General features: G+C 48.9%; 1 protein-coding gene across 7 annotated transcripts in view; it reads left to right on the top strand.

Annotated features, from left to right (window-relative positions):
* Nucleotides 1-2,787, top strand: part of POMGNT2 (protein O-linked mannose N-acetylglucosaminyltransferase 2 (beta 1,4-)) — a 33,769-nt gene extending 30,982 nt beyond the window's left edge. For all 7 annotated transcript variants that reach the window (XM_075053393.1, XM_075053423.1, XM_075053452.1 and 4 more), the window contains one exon: nucleotides 488-2,787. In XM_075053393.1, coding sequence (XP_074909494.1) covers nucleotides 580-2,316 — 1,737 coding nt within the window. In that variant the 5' untranslated portion in view covers nucleotides 488-579 and the 3' untranslated portion in view covers nucleotides 2,317-2,787. The remainder of the gene's footprint in view (nucleotides 1-487) is intronic.
* Nucleotides 2,788-26,825: the final 24,038 nt, after the last annotated feature.

The raw sequence follows: 26,825 nt of genomic DNA on the forward strand, positions 1-26,825 counted from the left end.
CGCACAGTAAAGGCGAGAGGCAGAGTTGGGTACTCGCAGCCATGCAAAAGGCCTACGGCAGATCAAGAGAAGGAGCAAGGTGTCCCAAGCGCTGTGCAAGTGGCCCAGTGATTTCAGTGCTCTCTTTCCTCTCACTGTTGGAGTGGTCTGCAAAAAGCAAAGTGAGCCAAAGTCCCAGTGAACATACCATTTTTCTGACAAAGCTTCATAGAGCTCATCCTCAATCTCTTACTTCTCCAAAAGGGCAGAAACGAAAATGAGAGAGGAAGCCTTTCTGTAGATCAGCTCCCAGTTCTGTTTGCTTTATTTTTTTTACAGTTTTGGGTAGTGCTTTGGCACTCTTTTCTTCTTTTCCCTCATTCCCTGAAAGGGGAGAAAAATTACTGAAAAAAGCCTAAACTCTCTTGAATAGTCCATAAAATGTGATTTATGGTGGAGCTGTAAACCTGATGTTTAAATGGTTCCTTTCTTGTTTTATTTTCCACAGGTCTTTGCCCTCACCATGTCAAGGAGTGTTAATGATGTGTTCCTTCTCCATTGGATTCCCCACCTGTCATCTTGCTAGGATCTAACTACAGAATGAACATAGCAGCTGTGTTTAATGCCCTGCTCGTGTCTGTCCTCGCTGCTGTGCTGTGGAAATACATCAAACTGCGAGAGCATGTCTTCATGGTTGAAGAGGAGTTGGTCCTCACACGTCAGTCTCAGGAACTCTCTCAGGTTCAGATTGACTACCATGCAGCTCTCCAGGCACTGGTGGAGGACGGTACCAGGATGGTGTGCACTGGCAGGATGCACACCGACCGCATCTGCCGCTTTGAGTCCCTCTGCTACTCTACTGAGGCTGAGGAGTTTGTCTACTTTCACAGCAACTCCTCGGTCATGCTGCCCAACCTGGGCTCCCGGAGGTTCCAGCCAGCTCTGCTCGACCTCTCCTCGGTGGAAGATCACAACACCCAGTACTTCAACTTTGTGGAGCTGCCAGCTGCTGCACTGAAATTTATGCCAAAGCCGGTCTTCGTGCCTGATGTGGCGCTGATCGCTAACAGGTTCAACCCAGACAACCTGATGCACGTCTTTCATGACGACCTCCTCCCTATTTATTACACCATGCAGCAGTTCTCTGATTTAGATCTGGAGGCACGGCTCTTCTTCATGGAAGGGTGGAGTGAAGGTGTTCACTTTGACCTCTACAAGTTACTGAGTAACAAGCAGCCACTCCTCAGGGAGCAGCTTAAAACCCTGGGCAGGCTCCTCTGCTTTACCAAATCGTATGTGGGACTGTCCAAAATCACCACCTGGTACCAGTATGGATTTGTCCAGCCACAAGGACCAAAGGCTAACATCTTGGTTTCTGGTAATGAGATCAGACAGTTCACCAAATTCATGATGCAGAAGCTGAACGTCAGCTTGGAGGAAAGCTCCAGTGAGGAGTACATCGTAGTGTTCAGTCGAACAATCAACAGACTTATCCTAAATGAGGCAGAACTAATCCTGGCTCTCGCTCAGGAGTTTCAGATGAAAACCATTACCGTCTCTCTGGAGGAGCATTCATTTTCTGACATCGTCCGGTTGATCAGCAATGCGTCCATGCTGGTCAGCATGCATGGGGCCCAATTAGTCATGTCTCTCTTCCTGCCAAGAGGTGCCACAGTGGTGGAGCTCTTTCCTTATGCTATCAACCCTGAACACTATACCCCTTACAAAACCCTGGCAACCCTTCCTGGCATGGACCTGCAGTACATTGCCTGGCAGAACACTGACAGGGAAGACACCATTACCTACCCAGACAGACCTTGGGATCAGGGTGGGATTGCTCATCTGGACAAAACTGAGCAAGAGCGCATCATTAAGAGCACAGAGGTGCCGCGGCACCTCTGCTGCCGCAACCCTGAGTGGCTGTTCCGTGCCTACCAGGACACGAAGGTGAACATCCCTTCTCTCATCCATGTGATCAGGCAGACTGTGAAGTCTAAGCCTGGACCCAAGAAGCAGAAGTGGTCTGGCAGCCTCTACCCTGGCAAAGTGAGGGATGCCAAGTGTCAAGCCTCTGTCCAGGGCACGAGCGAAGCTAAACTTGCTGTGTCCTGGCAGATCCCCTGGAACCTGAAGTATCTCAAGGTCAGAGAAGTGAAGTATGAAGTGTGGATACAAGAGCAAGGAGAAAACACTTACATGCCTTATATATTGTCCCATCAGAATCACACCTTCTCAGAAAACATTAAGCCCTTCACAATATACCTGGTGTGGATACGCTGCATCTTCAACAAAAATCTCCTGGGACCTTTTGCAGACGTGCTCTTGTGTAGTACATAACCTGTTGCGCTATCTGTACAGCTCTGCCCTGCTCTCCACTCCATCTGTGGTTAAAACTTCTTGTCTTGTAGTTTGTAGAGGGCTGAAGAGGACTAGACTGTACCAGTGCCTAAGTGTCCATTTTACTGCACTCCATGTGTATTCTTTAAATGGTATTTATTTCCAGTGAGTGTTTAAAAAAAACCCAAACCTCTGTGTTCTTCAGAGTAACTTCCAGAGGTTAAATTACATTCTGAATACATGTAATTGAAAACAGAATGGAAGTGAATTGTGTGTACCTTGATCGTGATTAAAATTTGTTTCTATTGTGTGGTGAGTATTTAAGCACAGCGTTAAACTGCAGTTAATTCCATGGCTAGGTGGGCAATTCTCATCAGCTTTTCATTGTAAGTTATTTTTTTCAATAACTCTGACTGTAACTTTGAGTTCAAGATTTGGTACGAGAGCCTTCATTAAACTGCTGTAAACGTCCTCGATCTTTTTTTGCTTATTATTATATGTCAAAATCGTTATTGTGACAGATTTATCTATTGCTGTGATAAAATGTGTATATGGCTAGCTTTTTATTTTTCATATTTTGGCTGAAGAGAATAAGCATACAGTGTCAGCTTCATGTTTAAAATCAGATTTTACTGCACCTCAATAGCAAAAGGCTGGAGTAGCAGGTAGGAGATAGAAAGGATGGAGTGGATAAAATAATGTACTGTGTTTTAAGATGTTTTCATTTTGTGAGTTACGTACAGGTCTGTGGGAAAGGAAGGGGGGTGGTTTGGAAGAGGTGCTGGGGGAGAGATTGCACTTACAGCAATCGACTCAAGAAAATCCTTTTTTTGGTGTTGCATCAGAATAATCTGTTGGTAATAGCTGCTAACAGGTATGTGCTTTGCTAAGTGATAGGCAGGTGGTTGCAAAGGGAAGCTTTCTGGGTACAGGTCTTCCTGGATGTTGGTGGGAGGAGGCAGAGTCAGGCAGGGGACAGGCAGGCGGGTGCCATGGCATTGGGCTGGACAGAGTGCCTGGCAGGGGTCGGGCTGATGGCACTCACACCTCTGTTGCTCCAGTGAGGGGAGTAGTTTATTCTAGACTTACACTCATTTTCCCCGAGATCAGAATCTGGCTTCATTGCTGGGGTAACACACTGACTACTTAGGACCTGATCCTGCACAGTTCTCCTTTAGGTGGAGACCCTAAATGGTGTCATCTCTAAAAAACAGCTCTGTGTCAAAAGTACAGCTCTTGGGGAAGAAAGGAAAAAAGGGGCAGGAGCGTGAGATGTTTCCCTGATAGATGTTAGCATCCTCCGTAGTTTATAACCAGCATTAATGCAACAGGAAAAGTGTATTCTCTCCCTCCCCGATCCCCACCATCCTCCTGAGGTCTGGATGGATGTTTGAACAGTAGGATAAATAGCTTGCTTTCTGAGTGATGGGCTGATAGATGAGCATCTCAAGGCAGGATTATAACATGAGTTCTAGAGAGAGGGGGAGAAAAACATTGCTGTACAAATCAGACAAGAAACAGGAGGGTTGAAAAATGAGTGAAACACCGCAGTACAACATTGGACCTTCAGGCAAGTGCTACTTCTATATATTCATTTTCATTATGTCTCACTTTGTTTTCAAACATGTTTATGATTTAAAGGGGGGGGGTAACCCAGAACGACAATCCTAAAGTCTGTTTGCTTTGCCATTGTAACCTTGCCAAGTAATAATTTTTGCCTTGATATTTTAAAGGGGCACGTGAATACTCCCACTGTTGTTTTCTTAGGGCAAAATGGGCTTCTTGCTGAAGCGAGTGAGCTGTGCCCCAAAGTCTGCACGTGGCTGCACATCGCATGCCATGTACGTCAGAGCTGAGGTGAGAAAAACTTCATAAACAGGTGACAGACGTGAGAGCAGTCTGTTCAGGGAAGCCACCAGGACCTGTAGCTCCCCAGGACCTCACTGGCTGGATAGCTCCAACTCACAGAAGGGTTTTGCAGCAGTCTCGCACTCCCACATCCATTCGGGCTGAAGGTAGCCCTGAGGCCAGTGGCCATCATCCTGCTGGCTGTTGCAAGGGTGGTGACGTAAGCACCCTATGAAGCTGGCATCGAGTGACCCTTCAGAAGGCTGAAATTTAATCGGGATTCGTTTTGCATCAGTTCTCAGAAATAATTTTCTTCGACTGTGTTAGCTGCTTGTGTTCTCCTAACCACTGTTCATCATGGGTGGGGTATTGGTCTGTGTGTTGCTTTCCTGCCTGCCTTTCTCAGTGCCTTTTGTAGCAATCCTTTGCCCGTAATTTGTAGACCATCCCATTTAACTTAAAATTAGTTTCATGTGATTGTAGATTTTCTAACATTTGCAGATTGGTTACACCACATTAACTATTTTCTTCTCGTATCTTAATGATTCTAATCAACAAAATTGGCTACAGAGCAATGAAGTATCATATATGTGGGTTTCTCTGTTCTTAACTGTAGCATGAAGCAGCCTCTTGCATTCAGAGACTCGCTTTTTCCAGAAGGTAGTCAAATGTGCTTTCTAAAAATGTGCGTTCAGGTTCTGTCTTTCTCATCAGTGCTATGAGTACTTTACAAGGTGGAAACAGAATTAAAGGATTTTTCCTTTTCAAATTCTGAGATAGCTGAACACTGAAGTTGTGGCGGTGATATTGCCATTTGCCTCTGGCACCTGCCCGGTACCAATATCTATACCGGCGCCTCACTGCTATACTTGAATTCCTCCTCTGCCGGAGCACGCAGCACTGAGAGTATGTGGCCCAGCCTGTAGCTGTCATAAAGTGCGGACAGTAATGTTATGCTGATTTATACTACCTCAAGAACCACTCTGGAGTGCTAGCATCTTCCCATAGTGAATTTTCTTTCCTTTTAATGGCTGGCATCAGTACTCTGCAGGCCTGTTCTGTTTTTCGCCCCCGATCCTCACCTGTCCCATGGGCTGTTTGTTTCCCTTGCTTCACACGAATATCCTCTCACACAGCCTCCAGCCTTCACGTTTCAAGAAAACCCGGTGGGACTTCTCTCTGTCAGTGCCACTTCTTAATTGATCAGAAGGAACGCTTGCCTGACATTGCTTAAAGTTTCATCCTGTAACGAATGGAGGCTCTCCATGCACAGGGGCTGAGGCTGCATCTCTCACATGCGTAGGAAGGCAGGGCTGGAGCTGGGTTACTGTATTTCCAAATTAGCTTATTCCTCAGGCAAGCTTATGGGGCTCCTTTTGACAAGTTGTGTTGTGCAAGAGACTTGCATCTTCCACCATTGCATCATTTGTTTTTGCTCCCAGACCAAACACATTGAGCTCTGTGGTGCTGTCTGGCCCCACTGTCCTGGAAGAAGGGAAATAGCTAGGATTCAATCCAAAACCCTCTGGGGGCAGTGCAGGATGCTAATAGCAAGCTTGTCTTGAACTCACTGCTGCCGGGCTTGGCCGTGCTTACAGAGATGGATCATCTAGGAGGATTTCCTCTGGCTGCAGTTTCATATCTCCTTTTAATTAGCCAAAGCGCCAGGAGCAGCCAGCTGCTGTGGGAGGGCTGCTTGCCGACATGTACGAGGACAAAGAAGGACCGAATGGAGCATTTACCAGCTTGCACGGGTGAGGTGGCGGAGCAGGAGCTGCAGGTTGTATGATAATACGGTTCCCTACGGGACGGGACTTCTTAAGTGTGATAGTAACTTTAATAGAGCCAGAGCAGTTCACGCTACTGGTATTTTCCATTGCTTGTAGCCCAAACTCACCCTCAAAAACCATATCCAAGAATAGAAACATTTCTGAAGAGGCTCAACTCCAATCTGGCTTGGGTGTGTTTCTCAAGAAGGACATGCTGCCACCGGGGCTGTGGAGAGTTGAGACTTACTGATGGCACTTGTCTTAGACAGACCATCCCTTGCTCAACACAGTGGAAGACCAGTTGCTCTGGAGGTATAGGCTGGAAGAGCAGGGAGCAGGTTAGAGTAGCACAAACTGAGGGCTGAAAAGCCACCAAGTGAGACCATCTCCAGGACTATCGAGAGGTTGGAGGGTCTTGTTCCAAGCAGCCTGGCAGGTGGCATTTGTCATGATGACCTGTGGGAGCTCACATCAGAAAATTTCTAGAGTGCTTGTTTGTCAGCTTCTCAGGAACATAAACCACTGGGAAATAATAATGAAATCCTATTTTTTCTGTTGTTTTATACGTATATTTTAATAGTCCTTTTGAGATAGCCTGTGTGCTGCCAAGTGACTACCAGCATCCTCTGCATGGCTTTTAAACCCTTGTTCCAAGCAGGAATTGTCCTCTACGTGATGGGGAGTGGCTTAGAGGTGGGTGTCCTGAGCTTGCTCCCTCGGCTGGGTGCAGCATGAAGACATCGCTGAGCTATTGGCCAGGCATGGAGCGGTGAGGATGCTGGTCCCCTGTGAGTGATGTTCTCGTATGGGTGCAACCCGGCTCCTCCTGATCTCCCTCTGCACAACCAGTGGGGTGCCTTGGTGGCCGCCAGCCGATCATCTTCTCACCAGCCAGAGATGCTCCAGCGCTTACATAGTGCACTTAGCCCTTGACAAGCATGCAGAATCCTAAACCTCATCCAGAAAAACCTATGCCTGCTGTAAATTGTTACTGGCTAGCTTTTGCTTAGCAAAATTATTGCACTTTTTTTTTACTGGCCCTAAGGATTTCTCTAGCTTTTGGCTTCTTTGTTCTCACACACTGCCTGTGGGTGGTAGGGGCAGGCAGTGATGGACCAGCTGCAATCCAGACTGGTCACTTGGTGTGGATTTTACACCTTCAGAAAGTGACTGGAGATATTTAATAAAAAGATTTGGTTTTGCAGAGTTCAAATTGAGATTTTTTTCTGACTCCTTCATCTCCCCTTCCCTGATTCTTTTGGATAGATCCTTTTCTTAAGGAAATAATAATTCTTAACAGCAATAACTTGGGACTTTTAAGAGCTACTCTGGAGGGAAGGAAAATGTAAAGGAAAAACAAACCCTTTAAAAGGCAGCTTAGGAAATACGTTTGCAGGAGAAACAAGACCATTTCTTAGAAGATTTTGGTGAGAAATAATGCAAAGTGCCTTTTTTTGGCTTCATCACCTCAGTCCCTAACAACTAAATACGTTACTCAAGGTAAACATATGACTGGAATATTTTTCAAAGCTGTCTATTGATTTTTTTTTTTTTTCTTTTTTTCTTTTTTTTCATTTCAGGCCACCTTTTTGCCCCTGTCTCTAAGGCTCTGCGTGTCCACCACTCCAGGATCTCTGGATGGCTTGTCCTGAGACACGAGTACCTCACAGGACCCAGATTAAATTAAGACACGAAATGATTTATTTTAAGACCCCATAGGCCGTTGGTGTAGATGGCTCTGAGGCAGAGCCACATTTACTGCAGGTGGGCTGGCAAGGGCTCTGACCCGAGCCTTTAACCTCTTTAGGGCAGAAGTTGGTCCACCTGCGCAGCAAGGAGGTTGTTGCTTTCCAGGATCCCTGGGTGAAAGGGACTCTATAAGCACAATGTCATTTAATTTATATTAAACAAAAGGGTGACTTCAGCATCTTTATTGCTGTATCTCATCTGCTGAGCTATATAAATACCAAACTTATTTCTATGAGTATTTTTGCTTCTGGTGTCTGTGCAATGTAAGGCAGGGTAGGTTTAGTGGATAAAAGAGCACTTAATTTTTCCCTACTGGACTTGGGGTAGGCACACTCTTGGAATGACTTTCAATGTGATGACTGACAGTCCATCTGTGCTGTGGGTGGTACGAGAAGCATCACCATCTGCATGTGTGTGAGGCACATCACCGCCCTTATGTAAGAGAAGTCACCTCCCCCAGTATGTCCCCCCTAAGGGGGCTTGAGCCAAACCCTCCGCTAGCACGGGGCTGGCTGTGACACAGCAAGCCAGTGCGAATTTACACTGACTGAGGGCCTGGCCCTCCTTGTCACCCTCTCAAATAGTCCTTTCAGAACATGCTGATTACGAAATTAATTGTTGGCACGTTCAAGCAGATAAACCGAATAGCCTCCTGTTTGCTTGAAATAACTTGGCAGATATCATCACCTTGAAATGCTGCTTAGTCCTGCCATTTGAAAATGTGTTGCCTTTAAAATTTAATTGAGTTTCCCTTTGTTTGGTGTTTATTCAAATGGCTCGCTCAAATTGCCTGATTTACCTTCTGGGTTAGCTCTGTCCCTGTATGCATAATGTAGCATCCACAGACAAACCCACTCAGTTTAGCATCTCTCTTCTCTGTCCTAGAGACTCCCTGTTCCTTTGTCCTTCCTTACTTTGATGTTATTCTGGTCACCAGCAATAGCGGTCGCCTCCTCCAGCTTGGCCAGCGTGGGGATAAGGTGGATGGAGGTGGGACAGTCCACAGGCATACTGTCACCAGCAGCAATGTCGTTTTTCTCACTGCGTGTGGATTTCCCACGGCATTTTCCTGGGGACATATTTATTGGTGTGACATTTCCATGATGAGTCAGTTCCTCCTGCTTCTTCAATCCACCCGGCAAAAACCTGCTGGGTCCCTGTTGCCATGCGTGAACAGGTACTGAGACGGCAACTGCTGGCGGACTCCGAAGGTTCTCTTGCTTTGGGGTGATTTCACCGATGCTGAAAAAAACAGAGCTGAATACAGGCCTTTCCCTGCCCTTGAGCCCCAGGGGCCAGGTCTGCTTGTATTCAAGGACCGTTTATGCCAGGAGTGTCCCCATGGGCTCCTTGGAGGGTGACAGCGCCTTCCCAGCAGATACACGTCGCAGGCTTGGGGGAGCGCAGAGCTGTGCCTGCTGCCTGGCAGCTCCCTTGCCCCCACCGCAGGGGGACCTGCCTGGAGGCAGAGAGGAGCGGGGGCCAGTGGCTGCCTGCCCCACAGCACCCTGCGTCTCCATCCCACCCAGGCGCAACCGGGTCTGGGCTGGCTGGAGGCATCTCTCCCTCTATTTTGCTTTTCCTGACATAGCTACCACCATACGGGCATGGCGTGGAGCTGTGCAGGTTGGCTTGGGCAGCCTCTTCACCTCCTTCACCCCCACCTTTTGGTGGGTGGTGGCCCATTTCTCCTCGTTTGAGAAAGCTTTAATACTTGTTTTATTTACCCAGCCACATGTCTCCCCCCAACACCAATTTATGGCTCAAGGAAAAAGACTTCTGTAGCGACTCAGCAAGGACCACGCAACATCCTGGTGTTCTTGCGTGTCTTGTTGGTGGCAAGTTGTGACAGGCCTGGGTTAGATAGCAAAGGCTCGGGCTGCTGCTTGAGCTGACTAGCAGGGTAGGGGGACTGGTGGCCATCTGGCCAACACTTTCATGAAGTACGCCTGGTTTTTTATGGGATTCTTACTGCAAGAAGCATGGAGGACAGGGAGGTGGTGCATAGGGCACTGCCATCTGGGGTGACTTATTGGAAAGTCTTGTATCTTTTAGGTGAGAGACCAGTGGAGGACTGTAGGTTCAAGCCATCGATTTTAGCTAGGGACTGCAAGATTTGCTGTTTGTACAAGCCCTCTTCCCCATCCTGCTCCTCTGTTTCAAGGATTTATATAATTCTCCATTACTTTGTTCTTTCTATTCCCTCTTCTCTAGAGTCCATCTTCCATTTTGCCATCAGAAAATGGAAAATTTGAGCTGGACTTTGGGCGAGGGGGGGCGGGGGCAGGGGTGAGAGCTCCATGGGAAAACACCAGTGTGTCTCCAGACGTGGCCAGGAACCCCCTGATGGCATTGCTTTTGCAGCCCAATGAAGATGAGTGCAGCCCTCCATATTTCATAAACATCTTTTTTTCCCATTTCCTTCTGACAGAGAAAAGTGCTTTCCTCCATGCATGAATACCTTTCAGTTTCAGAGCCAGACAGTCGTGAAAAATCTCTTTCCTTCCTTCTTATTCCTCCAAATTCCTTCCCCAGGAATATGATGGTGCTTCAGAGGAGTAATTTGAAATGTATTTTGCTTGAGGGCAAGAAGGATTCAGTTTGGGAATGTTGTCTGGGAGTGAGGGTTTCAGGTGCTTTGGGTTCTTGTTCTTTTCCTGCCTCCCAGTTGCTAAATTTTGGTCAGGAGGTGACTCTGCAGGACATCCTCTGGTTAATGCTGATGCCTACAAGATGCTGTCTCCTCGGAGAAGGGGGACAAGGAGACATCACTTCTACAGCTCCAAGGAGCCAGACACCACTGTTTCACATCCCAGCTGCTTCTGTGAAAAACTCTTTCTTTCTTTGACAATTTTTCCTCCCTCCCTCAGCAAACAAAAAGCTCTATTAGGGAGACAATTGCTTTTTAATTGAAAAATCTAAATTCCAGTGCTAGGTTCCCTTTCAAAACTAGTTTTGAAACAATTTTCAACAATTTCTTAGGGGTTAGAGGGTGGTTTCTGATTAAATAGTGTTTTATGTAGACCATTTTCCCAGGTTAGATGAAGGGCTGAGAAACCAGTGGGGCTGCCTGAGACTCCCTGCAGTGCAGAATTTTTGGTGGAAATCTCAGGGCAGCCTTTTCCCCCCTAAAGTGTGCTGCAAAGCTTGGGTGCACCTGGGTAGACAGAAAGAAAACTAGCAAAGAGCAGTTGGCTTCATTCTCTATATTGCATGTTCCCCTTCTAGGTGCCATCACCTTCCTGAGCAAGGACCTAATTTAAGCGTGTTCCCATCCAAAAAGACAGCATTTCTTATGGCCCAGGCTAGGGAGATTTCTAGCCAGTGGATTACACTTACTATAGTAGTAGTGTAGACAAGGGTGGCAGGTATATAATACCAGCCTATTGATGCCTATGTGGTTTTTCCCAAGGCAAGCATCACTAGTCTTACCCTGCTCCTGCTCAGTTTATCCTTATCTCATAAAAAGCAAGAACAGAGTATATGCATCGCCAGTTTGATGCATTCTCACCAGTAGCTCAGATGAGGGCTGCCTAGGTAAGCACACAAACAAGCCACCCAATTCTAGGCAAGGATTTTGGCTCTGTGCTCTCAGCTGCCTGTTAAAGCAGTAACATTTCAGGGGAAAAATACACCGCAAAATTACCCATGCGGAGCAGTAGTGCCCCTTGGTTTGTGCTGCTCCAGGCCAGATAAGCCATTTACGTGGAAACACTCTCTGCTTGGTGGAAGTAAAAAGAACCCTTTAAAGCCAATCCCATATAATTTGTAGGAAAATGTTACCACCATCAGGTGATCAACAGCTTCAGGAGCAAGCAAACATGCCTGAACCCAACCAGGTGCAGTCAGTGCATCCAACTGCAGCTCCAGGGAGTTTTCCCCTTTTTTTCCCTGTTCTGGTTTGATAGCTTTTTTCATATCCTTTGCCTTCATGTAAACAACCACACGGGTTGCAGAGGAATAAACAAAAATCAGGCCCTTTAATGCAATTGCTTACTGGGAAAAAGACCAAAGCAGAAAGCCATGAAATATGTGTATGGCATTGCAGGCACAGCCAGGTTTGCTGGGGCTGTGAAATAGGGGGGCTCCTGCTGCCTGTGCTGCCTTGGGACCATCCTTACCTTTACACAGATTTCCAGCAGAAGGGGAAATCTGAAAGTGGCTATAAAAGCAACCCGTTTATTGCTTAACTCTGAAGCTCCCTGACTCACAGGGGGACCCATCCCTTGTCACGGAATTGAACCAGACTCAAAATGCATTTTTTTAGGCTGACCTTTTACAACTCCAAAAGGAAACACTCCAAAAATGCAATCTATAAATGCAAACTAAGTGTAAATCAACAGCTTGAAGCAAAGGCAACAAGAAGCATAAAACCAGTACCGTTTATTTTAATAGATTTTGTCCATTTCCATTTAAAGAGTCGAAATAACCAAACTGGTACCTCTAGCAGAAGTGCCCACCTGATGAGCATCTGCCACTACCCCAGCCCAGCTCCCCAGCTACCAAGAGCTCCAGGTATTTCGGACCTTGATGTACAGTGTTTCCCTACTGAAAGCCACAGCCCTGCAGCTCGCCAAGAAACAAGGCTCCAGGCTGCTTTGCTGAGCTTGCTTTAGTTGCTCGAGACCAGGCATCGCCGAAAGCATGCTGCCCATCATTCACTTGGAGGTGCAGCTCAGGGTAATTAATTTCCCAATTTAGCCAAGAAGGCAGCTCAAACCCTGCCAGCCTGGGAGCCCACATGTAATGGCAGGGCTTCAAAGGAAAACACTGCTGCCAGTGGGCTCCCTCTGTTTTCCCATTATCCGAGCTGTGTCCGTGGTGACACTGGGGCGATGCACCAGGGCCGAGGCCAGAAAAGGGCAGGGGGCTGGCACGTGGTGGTGGTTTTCATCTGCTGTCCCCTGCCGAGCTCCCCGGGCTGCCTCGTCCCTGAGCCGTGAGCTGTTTTCTCCTCAGTTAACTCAGCCCGACGGTTCCAGCTGGTCCCAAGCCATCATAATTAATGCCGCATCTTTCCCATTTCTCTCCGGCTTTCAGACTCGTGCTCAGGCTCCTGCCAGCTCTCTTCAGCTGCCCCCCTGGTGCCAGCAGAGCAGCAGCAAGCAGGGGGAAGGACCAAGGGGACTGCCAGGAGATAGAGGCAAAAATGGAGGGTCACCGTGGGGGAAGAGACTCTGGGAGAGATGCCCTTGGAGGTCTCTAGGAAGCCGGTCCCCAGGCTCCACGTTACAGACGCCCGAGCAGCCAGGGAGAGCGGCACGCACCACCCCTGGCGCTGGAAAATGTGATGCTTTGGGACTGGGCTTCTGCCAAGCAGCTTCTCCGTGGTCTGCTCCTTTCCTTCCTCCTCCTTTGACCAAACCAAGCGAGCTGGCTGTCAGCCTGAGCAAAGGAGAATCGAGAAACCATGAATTTGCAGTGATGCATGGTCAGACATCACGCACGCTCTGCTTTCCGCTGTGCAAAATGGCACATGCACCCCGGCTAAGCACAGCATGTACCTTCCTTCCACCACCCCTCTGAGCCTGCTTTGGGACCTCCTGGGACTGTGAGTCCTGGGCTAACCCCTTTGTGCAGCCTGGCTGCATGCCAGGAGCCCATGATGATGCAAGGCCATGCTTTGCCAGGTCCGAACTGGGACTGGTGCACCACCTCCCATCTCTAAAGTGGGATTAAATTTTGCTCTCGGTGTCACAAGCCTCTCTGCATTTGGTGGCAGCTTCCCTGCGCTCTCCCACTGTTTGCTGGCCAAGTCGAAGGGCTGTGGAGCAGCACAAGCAATAAGCAGCGTGTCCTGTGGGTGTGCCAGCCTCACTCCCCAACATTTATCAGAGTCATTTCCTCCTCAAGGTGTGAGTATCAGGCTCTCTGTCCAGAGAGAGGACCTCTGACACACGAGGGTTATCTCAGAGGAGCCACATGTCCCCCTCTATTCTCCATCTTTACTTTCTTTCCTCCCATCTTAAGAGACCGTGCGATGAATAGCAAAGGGCACCCGCCAAAGGGTGTCATTTGTGGGGACTGTAAAAAAAATTGTGGAGCAGACACTGTTTTGCCTCTATATTTCTAAAATGTAGATAAAGGTTGTCCAAACCCGTGCCACACCTGGAGCTGAGAACTGCTCAATGACTTCTCTGCAGTTGATCAAAGACCTGATTTTTAACTACCAGGTTTTAGGTGAAACATTTTGATCCACCCAATGGCAAAAGGGAAAGAGCAAGCCCTCCAAACCCTGCCTCTTCCTGAGCAAATTGAGAAAACAGATGTATTTTTCTCACGTCTGGGGCTGGCAATTCAACATCTAGTTCAATGCTTGGATTTAAGGATCATTTTGGCATTGTCTTGCTGGGGTTTTATTGGGGTTGAAAGGCAGAGCTTGTGACTGTTTTATTAGCTCTTCCTTTACCTTTGAAGAGAACATCTATTGTTCATTAGTTTAAGAGAAGTACAAAGAATATATTGAGTTCTTGTTCAATAAGTCCCTGCAGTGCTCCAACACAGAGGCAGCTTAATCCCAGCGCAGGGCCCTCTCCAGAATGGGAGAGGATCACAAAGCCACGGGAATGTGTCCAGACAAAATCCATGCAAACCTCCGTCTCTCTGGGCAAAGGTGATGGGCAGGAGAAAATCTGCTGGCAGGGGTGGTGGCAGAGGGGCTGCAGATGCAAGCTGCAGGGTGAAATACGGTCACGTAATAGCTGACTACGTAAAAAAAAAAAACACCACATATCTAGGTCTCCTCATGTAATAATTCACAAGCAGAAATAAATTGTTTGCCTGGAACAGCCTGCTTTATTCTTTTTATTACATGTGTCTTGTGTATATCACCACATTAAAAGCAACACAAAAACTTAGTTGCCCACATGTGCTCAGTATAGGCATCTCTATAACACCCAAGGAAAATGAGCTCTGAAGAGCCAGAGCGCTTTTAAAAGAGGAATGCTTTACAGAGGGGAAAAAAATTCAGCATTAAAAAGACATCCAGCAGATATTTCTTCTCTTGGGCTAGTTATGTTTTAAAATTTATTTGTTATGGGTGGGGTGAAGCTGAAGCCAAGCTATTAATCCAAACCTGAGGGAGAGTGTTCAGCTGAGAAATATTTTTCTACCTGCCAAACCACCCCCAACACATACAAAAGCTGTTCCCCCACTCATGTGGTTGGTTGTAGCTGTACTTTGTGTGACCTATGATATTTTTTATTTCTCAGCAGGGTTTAATCTTTAAATTCTCTTCCTTTGCAGAGGGAGAAAGAAGGGATAAATGACGGTGCTTGTGAGAAGGGCCACGAGTGAACAATCTCATGGAGAGGTGTAGGACCAAGCCAGCCTTGGCGATGGCTCCCCAGGCTCCAGTAAGGTTGTGCTGGGATCGTCCTGGCCAGTTCCTTTGCTGTGGGATTGCTCTGTGCTTTCAAATACAGCTGGACATCAGATCTTGGAAACAAAACTCTCCCTGTGTTTGGCTTCCCAGCAAACGCTGTGAAGTCCTTCTGGCTTCAGACACCAGGCCACCAGCTTTGCCCCCTCCTCTGCCCAGGACCCAGCAGCCCCTTCGCCCACGCCAGCCGAGAAGGAGAGCCCAAGTGGAGGCTGGTTGGTGCTGGTTGTCTCCCTCCAACGCATCGCCTCCAGCTCCGGGGTCTTCTGCCAGCCCGTGGGGACCCTGGTCGGGGTCTGGGGGCCAGGAGAGCTCAGTGACAGCCACAGGGCTGGACAGGGACTGCCGTCCCCATGCCAAGAGAAGCGTGAGGCTGCCCTGCCAGGTACCCCATGGTGTGGTGGTGGGACCCCCGCACCTCTGAAGGAAGGTTGAGCTCCGGGACCTTGCACCGCACGGGACCTCGCAAGCAGCACCGGTTGCACAGTGCTGCTGGGTGAGCACAGCATCCCCCGGCACCTGGTTAGCTGCACCCAAGGCGAGCGGCAGCGTTAGACCGGCGCTAACACCAACGCTCCTGGGAAACACCCAGAGGCGGCTGGCTGATGGCCCCGACGTCCTCCAGACACCGCATAGTCTCACCCAGAAATAGGTGCGACACCTCAGTCCCAGCACCCTTGTAACTGAGGCTGGACTGAGAGTCAGGGATAAGGAGTTTTGGGGAAGAGAAGGGGCTAAGGAAGACTAATAGGGGTTCAATGGAAATGTTTATTTTGTCCCAGGATTTTAATTTCTTTGATCTGCCCAGTGAAGCTGTGGCATGCTCATTAGAAACCAGCTCAATAATTGGTCTAATCCGCGGTCTCCTTTGGTTCTCTAAAAAGGGGGTGCCTGCCTTCCCCCCGCACCAGCTGCACAACCACTAGCTGTATAACAGAAGTGGGGTTTTTTAACATTTAAGTCAAATTAATTATTTTGAAAATATTTATTCATGACACATCTGTTGGTAAAGGTGCCTTGCCAGGGTGTTGGTGGAATAAATGATCAAATCTTTATGGAAAAAGAAAGGGATTATTTTCTTTTCCTGTCAGTTATCTGTGTGCTGATTAAAATGCATCCCAGTGCTGCAGAGGGCTTGCCCAGTCAGGGCAGTCCACAAACCAGCAGAGGCTGGGCTGTGCCCATTCCACACTATCCCTCATTAGCACATTTTTTACAAACTTGCTGTGATGGCCTTAGTTTCAGAAGTTGCTCATCAGACACCTGGCACCAGTCTCCTGAGCCCTGCCCAAACCTTCAGAGAGCTCCATCACAAGCACCTCCACGGAGATGTCCTGGAGACCAGCTCTTGGGGGCAGGGGGTGTGTGGATCAAGTGTGTGTGTGAGGCATTTCTTTAAGTGATTCCCCATGAAATGGCTTCCATACAAGCCATATTGCCTTTGCACCCTCCACCCCATCTAGTTAATGTTTGGCCCAGCTGCAACCACTGCTGTGCTGCAGAGGTGGGGGAAAAAGATTTCATGCAAAATGAATGACGGCTGCCCCAGCCCATGTGAACCAAGGATGTAGGTTTGCTTCTGCAGCATGTCAGAAGATGCGAATGTGATGCATCTTTCTTCTCCTGTACCCTTTCAAAAGCTTAAACTCTAATGGCATCAGATTAAAAAAAATTTAATCATTGTAACCATTAGATTGTTCTCAGTCTTTTTTCCTCCTGTCTCATGCATCATTTTCTTCCTTGCTAGGGTTTGGGGTTTTTTATGAGCTGGCAGGACTTGACTCATCCCGGGATACGACCGAGCTAACCACTCTCATGCGATTTAACAATACACAGTCTGGAAGGATGCATTTCATTCGCATAAGGTGGCAGAGGTGAGTGAGCTGCAGGCCAGCTGTGGGGAGCCATCCTGCCCAGAAAATCCCCGTGGTGAGGATGGAGGAGAAGGAGCAGAGTTTTGTCTCAAAGCTTCCAGCAGGTAACGCTGGTCTGTATCTGCTCTGCCCCTGCAAGTACCTCTGTGGAGGTCAAAACTTGGCCATGCTAACTAATAAATAACCACGTTGTTAGAGGCCTCGATAAGCTCTTTTTTGAAAAATAAGTCCATAGAGGCTGTGGATAAGAGAGATGTACCTACCCATGGGCAGGATGTGATCAGCCTTGTCATTTGTGCTTGGGGGGGGGTGCTGCCTTTTTAATAAATAATTTTAATAAAATTATTTAATGGTATTGTTTTCATACAGGGAAAAAGAAAACGAATTATTGATTCTTTAGTCACAAAGAGGTAGCTTTGCAGCCTCCCTGTAATACCAGCAATGATTTTTCAATATATAATGATTTAAAAAAGGGATAAGGACAGTTCACTGTACTTTAGAGCATCCTTGGCAGCCCATTTTATTATTATAGGAATACACTGTTTGCCTTAGAGAATTGTATAAGGGCTGTACGAGATCAGACCAAGTCTGACCTTGTGCCATTTCTCTCCCTGGCTCTCTCCTCCACTGCCCACTGTAACCTACTGCAGCACCCAGTAGCCCTTGAAACAAATGCATTATCAGCTGAGGAAGCCCGTAGCTGGTGTGAATCAGGCCCTGACAGTGCCGGAGGAGATGGCAACAGCAACACCAGCATCTCTGCAATCTGTTGCTTTGGTTTTCATGGAGCAAAACTGGATCTTGGAGGTGTCTCTCTTTGTCCCGACTAGAAGGTGTCCTCCATCACAGGAGCCCCCCTTCCCATGCTGGATGCCGACATGCTGCAGTGTGAGGGTGCTGGGGAGGGAGATCAGCCGGGAGGTGAAAACCAGATCTGCACTTATCTGATTAACGTAGGCATGGCCTAAGCCACTTCCCACCATCAGCCAGGAAATCTGTGATAGGGGAAGAAATTGAATTTCAGCCTCCTCAGTATGAAGCTGGAGCCCTAATCACTAACCCATCTCAGAAATGTAAATTTTGCAGAGTAACTCCTGCAGACCTGGCTTGCAGCACACGGCAGGAGACAGCCCTCTCCCTGAGATGATTAAAATCTGATTTACAAGGCACGGTGGACAGATGGCATCTGGTTTTTGCAGTCAGTGGTCCCTACGGAATAAAAGAGACAAACGTTAAGGCTGTAGTGCTGCAAAGACAGATAAATGACTTTATTGCCCATGTCCGTGCAGGTGCCTGCATCAACACCTCCACTCCCACTATGCCAGGGCTCAAATCCAGCAGCCCAGCAAGTACCTGCTTTCCCCTGCCTTCCACTGTTTCTCAGCACCCAAATGTTCCCTATTTCCCAGCCCTTCCACTGCCCCATATTCCTTAAAGCTAATGTGAGGGCAGGCAAAGAGGTGGGAGAAAGCAATTAAAATAGACACTGCCTGGCTGCTTTGTGGACCGTGCAAGAGGCAGCTCCAGCACGCAGGGGCAGGGAAGTGATAACACTGCAGGCATAAAAAAAGGCAGTCTCTACCGACAGCAATCAAAACACCTCGTGAAGATGAGATTTTTTAGCAGCACATGTGCAAAAGCATCACTAGGTGGGAGAGGCAGGGAAGGACTGAGCAGCCTCTTCCACTGCGCAGCCCCGGACCAGGCTGGAGCGGAGCCCCGGAGAGCAAAGCCAAGCTGCCCAACCGGGTGCTGCTGGCACAGAAGCACACATGCTTTGGCGGCTTTTTTTTCTACCTCTTGAACTGTGATCAAGTTGAAAAGTCCATGCCCAGCTGAAGCAGAGACGGCTCCCACACATGTTGCTTGTTTCCCATTTCTGGAAGAGGAGGAGAAATAAAGGCAGGGAAGAAACTGCAGTCAATATGGTGGCCCCGCACGAGCACCAAGTGCTGGCCTCTTCCACCAGCACAGCTCTACCTGAATATCATCCAGCTCCTCCCAGCTGCCTCTGAACATCCCTGGCACATGCAAAACACTTGCTGTGCACCGCAGCAGTGGGGTGTAAAAAAAGAGGCCTCGCACGGGGACGTGCCAGCGCCTGAGATGATAACTGGCGATGACCCAGAGCGCAGGGCTGCGGTGAAGCCCCGTGCGAGGCTGAGCGGTCGCGACTACCCTTCAGAGCCAGGACTGCCCGGGTTGGGGTTGGGTACATCGGCGTGCTGCCGTGTCAGGGAGGCTGGTTTCTGATGCCCCGGCAGCAAGGCAGGTGGGTGCCATACCTCCTGGTCCTGCCGAGGCGAGGGGTCGCAGCCTACGGTCAGGGCGATGTCATTTTGGCTGCAGGTGGGGCAGGAGCCTGGGGTTTGCCTGGCAATGGGGGGGAGGAGGGGGCGTGTCTCATCGCTGCAGGGACCACAGCGGATGCTGTTGACTCAGGTTTCTCATCTTGTGCTAAAAATACCAGCTTTTGTCAGGGAAGGTTGAGTGTCCGAGGACACCTCAAGATCACAAATTATAAGCTCAGACGTGTTACCCTAATACTTTCTTCTTACACATCTGCTCACACAGGCTGCCCACTCTCAGCGTTCTGTTCTTCCCTCTTCTTTCTTTCCTTTCTTTCTCCAAGTCCCTTCAAAGGAAAATTAAGCAGCAGGACTTTCTGATGTCCTAATCCCGCCTTTGCAAAGGCAGAAAGCAGGACAAATATCACCTCACTGCTGCTCTCAAAAGGCTTATTTGAGTGCAGTCAAAGTACATGGGTGCCAGGTGGTGCTGGCATCTCCACAGAGCCTACGGGGGACTTTGGTGACACGGGGGCTGGTGGCACCCACACTGCCCCTCTGAAACAAGGCTGGCCCCAGCATCGCCCAGGGGGGTAGCTCAGCAGGCAGGGTGGACCTCTTCTCCCCCATGAGTTGTGTCCTCTCCCTGTAAAACCCTGGGCAAGACCACACTGGCTGATATCACCCCTCCATGGTTGTTGCCTGCCTCAGCCTAAATTTCTGGCCGATGGTCGATGAGGGAGGCTGCATTTCTTGCCCACTAGTCTCCCTTAGCCACCCTGAGCCCGAGTCTCTGAAGTTTTAAACACTGTTTGCTCAGGAACATCAGGGATGTTTGATTAGATTTGGCCATGGATAACAACAGAGCTGTGGAATGGCAGCCAAAGGGTTTCCTAAAGCTGCCTCCTAAGCCTCGGGACTGCAGCAAAGCAGCTGGGCAGGTAAACTGGTCATGTTCCACCCAGGCATCCTGCCCCAACCTGCCCCAAAGTCCCCTCCGCGCTGGAGCTCAGGTGTGCTGCATGAGCAGTGGTTTTCTGGCTGTTTCTGGCATGGGAGAGGCGAGGTGCCTACCCCTGGCCAGCTCCCCCAGGCTCATCCCTCAGCCAGGAGCACTGAGACCACTTGCCAGCACTTCTCCGTAGGCAAAGGCTCCCTAGTTGACCGGCATCAGCCCTTCCACTTCACCCTCACTTCAGCCACCAGCTCTGCTCTGAAACCAGCCGTTTGGTGGGAAGCGCAGGCAGGAGGCTGGTGTTGAAATCAGTCCTGGATGCTCTTCAGCCCAGGGCTTGCAGTGCCCAGCGGCTGGATGGGGACAGCAAGCACTGGCTTCCCTTCTGCTGTTTGCTCTGCAAATAAAGAACTAGCTGGATTTCATTTGGTGGGTGTGCTTTTGCTCAACCCCGCCACAGAAACCGCTTTTCTTAGTGTCGGGGCTAGCTAGGAGGGGCTGAAGGCACACCAGGAGTCCCCGGCGTGGGGTGACCCTCCATATAGTTCCTCCACATAGGGGAAAAAGCTGAGTTTGCAAACTTAGGTCTGCAGGGAAGGTCCATTCTCAGGCCTGTAAAGGGAACTAGGCCTTAAGCCTCATTGTTTCTAAGACTGTTCATATCAAACATATAACTAATGATTGGAGATTAGTTTAGATGTGATTAATAGAATGCAGGTGCTTATAAAACAATATGCATAAGCTGCTTGTTCGTCCCTTGTATTGCCTTCACCATGGCTGGCTTACAACCCAGTCAAGCTGAATCAACAGAAGAAAGATCATAACAAACATCTTAGACCTAAGACATAAGAATAGATAAGAGTAAGTGATTAACTTCAGAGTAAGATGAATTAATAAAACAACCTGAGTGATTTTCAGAAATTCAGAGGTGATCTTTGATGTGTAAGAAGATAAGTGACCAGAGACTTTCCGCCTACAACCACTAACTCCAGAAGAATCGGGACAAAAGAATTGATGAGATAAGATGATGATGATGAATGATAACGACATGGGAACCGAGACCAACTGGAAAATTACAAAGACTTTGGACTGGGATAATAGGTGGTAAAAGGTATATAAGACTGAGAAATTTTTGGAAGGTTGCCATTCACTGCGGTGGTGGCCCAACTCTGAATTGTTAATAAAGCAAACCAAGAGAAACCCATGACTAAAATTCTTTAACAGGCCTCCCTGGTGGGGTGGGGATGGAGAGGGCTGCTCACCCTTTGCAACCAGCTGCAGCACCCTGCAAAGCCTCCCAGCTGTCCGTGGCAGTGAATAGCTCACCTGTGCCAACACGGGCAGCTTTGCCAGTAGTGGAGAGCAGGCTTCTACGGCTCCTCTCTCCACGTGCTATGGGCATATGTCCACATGCTTAACTTTTCTGAGACCAGTTAGGGTTGCTAAAGGTCCTGGAGACCTTCATGTCTTTTATCTGAGGTGAGGAAGCAGTACAAGCTACCCCATCTTAACCTTCCAGCTGGACCCCAACCATTTGGAGGACCCAAGGTCAACGTCCTGCTCCCCCCTTACCCTACAGCTGAGGATGGCAAGGACACCCAGATGGGGATGGAGCTGGGGGAAGGTATGGAGAAGGGAATAGCACTTGAGGTGTGCAAACCTGCTGTGAGCTGGGCAGAGGCCTGGCAGCACCAGGCAGAGGTCACCAGCCAGGTGTGACAACCAGCTTCTGAGCAGCTCCTCAGCAGATTGCTCTGGTCTTCAGTGGAAGCAGAGAGGGGAAAGAGACCTCTGATCTCTGCACCCTTAGCTTTCAACTTTGACTTGAATGGCCAGGATGAACTCTTTCTGTATACCTAATTATGGGTCTTTGCATGTGATGCCAGGTTTCTGCTCAAAGGCTAAAGCAACAAGTGTCTGACCTAACCTGACCATTCTGTGCCTATGTTTTGAGCCACCTCTCCCCCTTACTCCAAATCAAAGAAAACCATGCTGAATCACCCTGAATTGAATATGATCACCAATTCCCTGCTCCCAGACTATTTGCTGTGGGCAAGGAGCAGAACTGGCAGACCCTGGTGAACTGAACAAAAACCATTAAAGAAGATTTGTCCCAACTGTGGCAAATCTCAGCCTCCTGGTATCCTGTTGGCACCTAGATGTGCTTCCTAGAAGCCCAAATCTGCTGCTCAGCTTAATAGATACCCCTTTTTTCAAGACTTAACTCAGAGGAGCCAAGAACTTGTTTCAGAAAAGGTCAAGGCAATAAACCCCAGATTGTTTATGTATATAAACAGCCCTGGGACGTAACATTGCAGTTCTTACTCCAAGCCTTTTCTGATGCAGCCAGAATGGGCAATTAAAATCGAACACCTGCAAAAATATGGCAACACTTGCAGCGTAGCCTGCGCCAGGAGCCTCATCCTGCAATAAAAACTCCATCACTGCTTGGATATGGCCACAAATGAAATCCAATGGAGCAAAACTCACCCAAACGTGGGACTGGAGGAGGCGGTCCCATGCCTGCTCGAGCAGAGAGCTTGGCCAGCAGCACGCTTGAGCCATGCTTACCCCCCTGGGGAAATACCCCCTGTGTGGGCATGTCCCATCTGTTTGTATGCAGAGCAAGACTCACATTTTCCTTGGCCTCTTCTCTATACCTGGTTTGAAAAATCCCATATTCATCTGGCTACACTGGGGTGACGGGACTGAACCGTCTCTGGAGAGTTTCTCTCCGCTTTCCCAGGGCTGAGTATAGTAGGAAAAATCTTCACCACTTTCTGGTGCTTTCTGAAGGTATCACCACACGCTGCCACCTCCAGACAGCTGGGGAAAGGTCAGGCAGCCCATATGCTGAGTTAACACCCCTGCAGACTGAAATATTATTTCCTGGTATTGGTCAAGAAAGCTCACAAGTTTCAAGAAAAGACCTGACATCTCTGCCCTTCCTCCTTCTCGCTTCTCCTTGTTGTGGTTTAAGACCTGCCAGCAGCAAAGCACCATGCAGCCACTCGCTCAATCCTCCCTCCTGGCGGGATGAGGAGAAAATACAATGAAAAGCTGGTGGGTCGAGACATGGACAGGGAGGATCACTCACCAATTATGGTCATGGGCAAAAAACAGCCTTGACTTGGGGAAAAAAACACAAAATCAATTTAATTTGTTACCAATCAAATCAAAACAGGATAATGAGAAGTAAAAGCAAACCTTAAAACATCTTCCCTCCACCCCTCCCTCCTTCCCGGCTCAGCTCCACTCCTGATTTTCTCTACCTACCCCCCCCAGCGGCACAGGGGGACGGGGAATGGGGGTTGGGGTCAGTTCATCACACGTTGTCTCTGACACTCCTTCTTCCTCAGGGGGAGGACTCCTCACTCTTCCCCTGCTCCAGTGTGGGGTCCCTCCCATGGGACACAGTCCTTCATGAACTTCTCTGGCATGGGTCCTTCCCACGGGCTGCAGTTCTTCACGAACTGCTCCAGTGTGGGTCCTTCCCGCGGGCTGCAGTCCTTCACAAACTGCTCCAGTGCAGGCTTTCCCATGGAGTCACAGCCATCTTGGCGGGCACCCCCTGCTCCGGCGTGGGGTCCTCCCCGGGCTGCAGGTGGGCATCTGCTCCCCCGCTCCCCTCCACGGGCTGGGGGGGACAGCCTGCCGTCTCGGAGACAATCCTACCAAAACAGCAGGCATCCAGAACAGCTCTAGAGGACGAGTTCTTGGAAACTTGACCACCATTTGAGGTCTTCAATCCAGAAAGAGCCATGAAGATGCCCTTTGCAGAGAGCTGAGGTGCAGGCCAGCATAACCCCACAACGTCTGATTAACCAGAGAAGAACAAATGCCTGGGTGACACCGGAGAGAAAGGCTTGTCCACACTCAGATCCAGTCCACCTTGTCAAAGACTTACAGCAAGAGTTTTACCTCCATCACTTCATTAATGGTGCCTCCTTTTGAGGGATTGTCCTTACACTTCATTTGCAAGCTTGGAGACACTAAACTCCTCCATGCCCATGGTGCTCTGTGCTGTGTGAAGAAGAGGCACAGCACGTACCAGTAGGCACAATGGGAAGGTCAAGTTTAAGAGACTTCATCCTCCAGAGCTATTTTGGGTAGTATTTGGAGGCCTACTATTCTGGTAGGATCATCAGTGCTCCTGAGAACTCCTAAACTTCAGGACTTTTGGACTGGTCCCTGCAGTTGTCCCTGCAATAGGTTTTTAAATAATAAGAGCCGTTCCTGCACCTCTGCACAGCTGCATTTTAAACATCATGCACTGCATTTTAGACACCATGCAGGGAGGGAAGGTTGCTTTCTCCCACGGCTGCCGAGCACATAGGTCCACACTTGGGTGGGCAGAACCCTAGCTGCTGCGGCCTCTCATCCTCCAAGCAGCTGTCCTGCTCCATCCTGCTTCCCCATGTTCCTGGCCTGGAGCAACCTGCTGCTTCCGCAAATCTGGATTTTCATTGGAAAGAGACAGTAACAGAAGGGAAAAGGAGGTGGTGGAGGGATATAAAGTACAGCTGGGCAGATTAGGCTGCAAGGGAATTAGAGAACTCATGATGCTCTAGCAGCTTGAAATTTGCCGGTCCAGAGATGAAACTTTTAAGACGCTCTTGGCAAGCACAGGGAAAAGACAGCCTGTCGAGTCAATGCCACCTGCTGGAGACAGCACTGGGAGACTGAGATCCATGGCAGCGGTTAAATTGGTGTTTCTTAGTTGTCCTTGCACCCCAAATCCCTCTTTTGAAGCTTGAAAACCTGAGCCCATGCCTGGGGCGGGGGGGGGGGGGGGGGGCAGAGAACTTGGATGCCCACAAGCACAGCCCCTCTGCCATTGCAAGGAATGTTTCCTTTCCCCCAGGTTTCCGGTCTCCTTTCCCTTATTTGCCTTATCTCACAGCTAATTATCATTCCAGAGGTAATTGCTGGAGGAGCCATATGGGATCCATAAACCGCTAATGCTGGGGGATTTTTTTCCAAAGAATCAAAAGACCAGAGAAGTCCTACATATTATTGTTGTTGCTATTGGTATGATTATCACTGCTGTAATAGCAGCCAAAATCACCAAATTAGGTTGCGGAAACCATTGTTGCTGCGCAGGCACTAAGACAAGGTTATTGTCCCTGAAGCTGTTCCAGTCTAAGAGGTTTTTAATTGGGAGAAAATAATATGTTCACAAGCTCTAATGAGAGAGTTACAGAATAAACCCAGACCTAAGGGGAGGGAAGGAGGAGGGAGGTGAAGCCTCAGTGGAGAGACCTCCATGAAGGGATGAATTGGGGAGCAGCCGCTGCCAGGGCAGAGGATCCAGGGGGGGCTCAGTGCTTCTGCATGCGTGTACATGTCGGTTATCTAATAAGCCATTTCTTAAGTTCCAGTGGTACTGCTACTTATATCATAAATTCAATGATCTTCCCTTTACTGGTCATTAATCTGCTTCATTTCCTGACAATTTTATACTCTTTTGATAAACTGTTTGTCTAACCGCTTGGAAGAAACAATGTCAAAAGCTGTACCTTAGGCGTTCGCCCAACTAATGAAGAAAATCCATCACAAGGAGAGTTTATCTATTGCTTTGCTGCATGTAAATAAAACATCAGGCTAATTTACTTCCATTAATCTTAAAGGCCGTTGCTACAACGATAGTCCTATGTCGGAGTGGACTTTTTTTTCCTTTTCCGCATAAATATTTAAGCAAGTACTGAAAGCATAAATAAATTGCTTTCTAAAAGTCAGATTATTTTTATATCCAGCAATTTAACAATAAATTTGGATTTACTTGCTAGCTCTTGCCTTTCAGGCGGCTGCTGGCCCATGCTTCCCCCATGCGGCACAGGGATGCTTGGGTGAGTTTTGCTGAGCATCTTGTGGGGTCTCTGAGTGTCACCCCCGAGTGCCACCCCACTGGTGTCATCTCTGGCCAGTGTGTGGGTTCAGCGGGTGCTTGGGCTGCTCTGCGAGGTCTGGACAGGACTGCTGCAAGGGCTATTTGGTGTCCTGTGGCTGCAATGGGCAGCTCAATAAGTGGTCCTTAAATGCAGTAAAAAAGCATTTTATGGAGGGTGAGGCCAGCAAAGCACTGGAGCAGGCTTCTGGGGGGGTGTTTGGGGGTCACCAGCTTTGGGGGGGTTAAGAACAGGCTGAACAGGAGTAGTGCGCCTGGTGGGGGGGGTTGGGTGGATGTCGGTGTGCATGGGGGGGATGCACATGCATGCGTGTGCACGCGTGCATGGGGGATGTGCATGCAAGTGTGTGCATGCATGGGGGGAATGTGCATGCATGCATGCACACATGTGTATCTGTGTGCATATACGGGTGCATGCATGCACAGGCGTGGGGGTGCATGTGTTTACATGCATGCATGTGCGTGTGTTCAGTTGGTTGGAGCTGATCTGGTCCCTGCCTGCCTTCCTCCAGCCCTGTTTTCTGCCAGCTGATGGGCTGTGTTAAACATAGATCATGCCACCTGGATCACTGTGGAAAGAAGCAGTTCCCTCCTCATGAAGCCCCGTGAGGGTGCACGCCCACGCTCTCAAACACTATTCCCTGAGTGCCGGCATCGAGCCCCACATTCCCGCAGTGCCCAGGGTGGGCACGAGGGTGCTGCAGGGATGCCCCTCTGCAAGGAGCCCTGGCTGGAAC

The sequence above is a fragment of the Buteo buteo genome, chromosome 2 (assembly GCF_964188355.1).
Source record: "Buteo buteo chromosome 2, bButBut1.hap1.1, whole genome shotgun sequence".
NCBI lineage: Eukaryota > Metazoa > Chordata > Aves > Accipitriformes > Accipitridae > Buteo > Buteo buteo.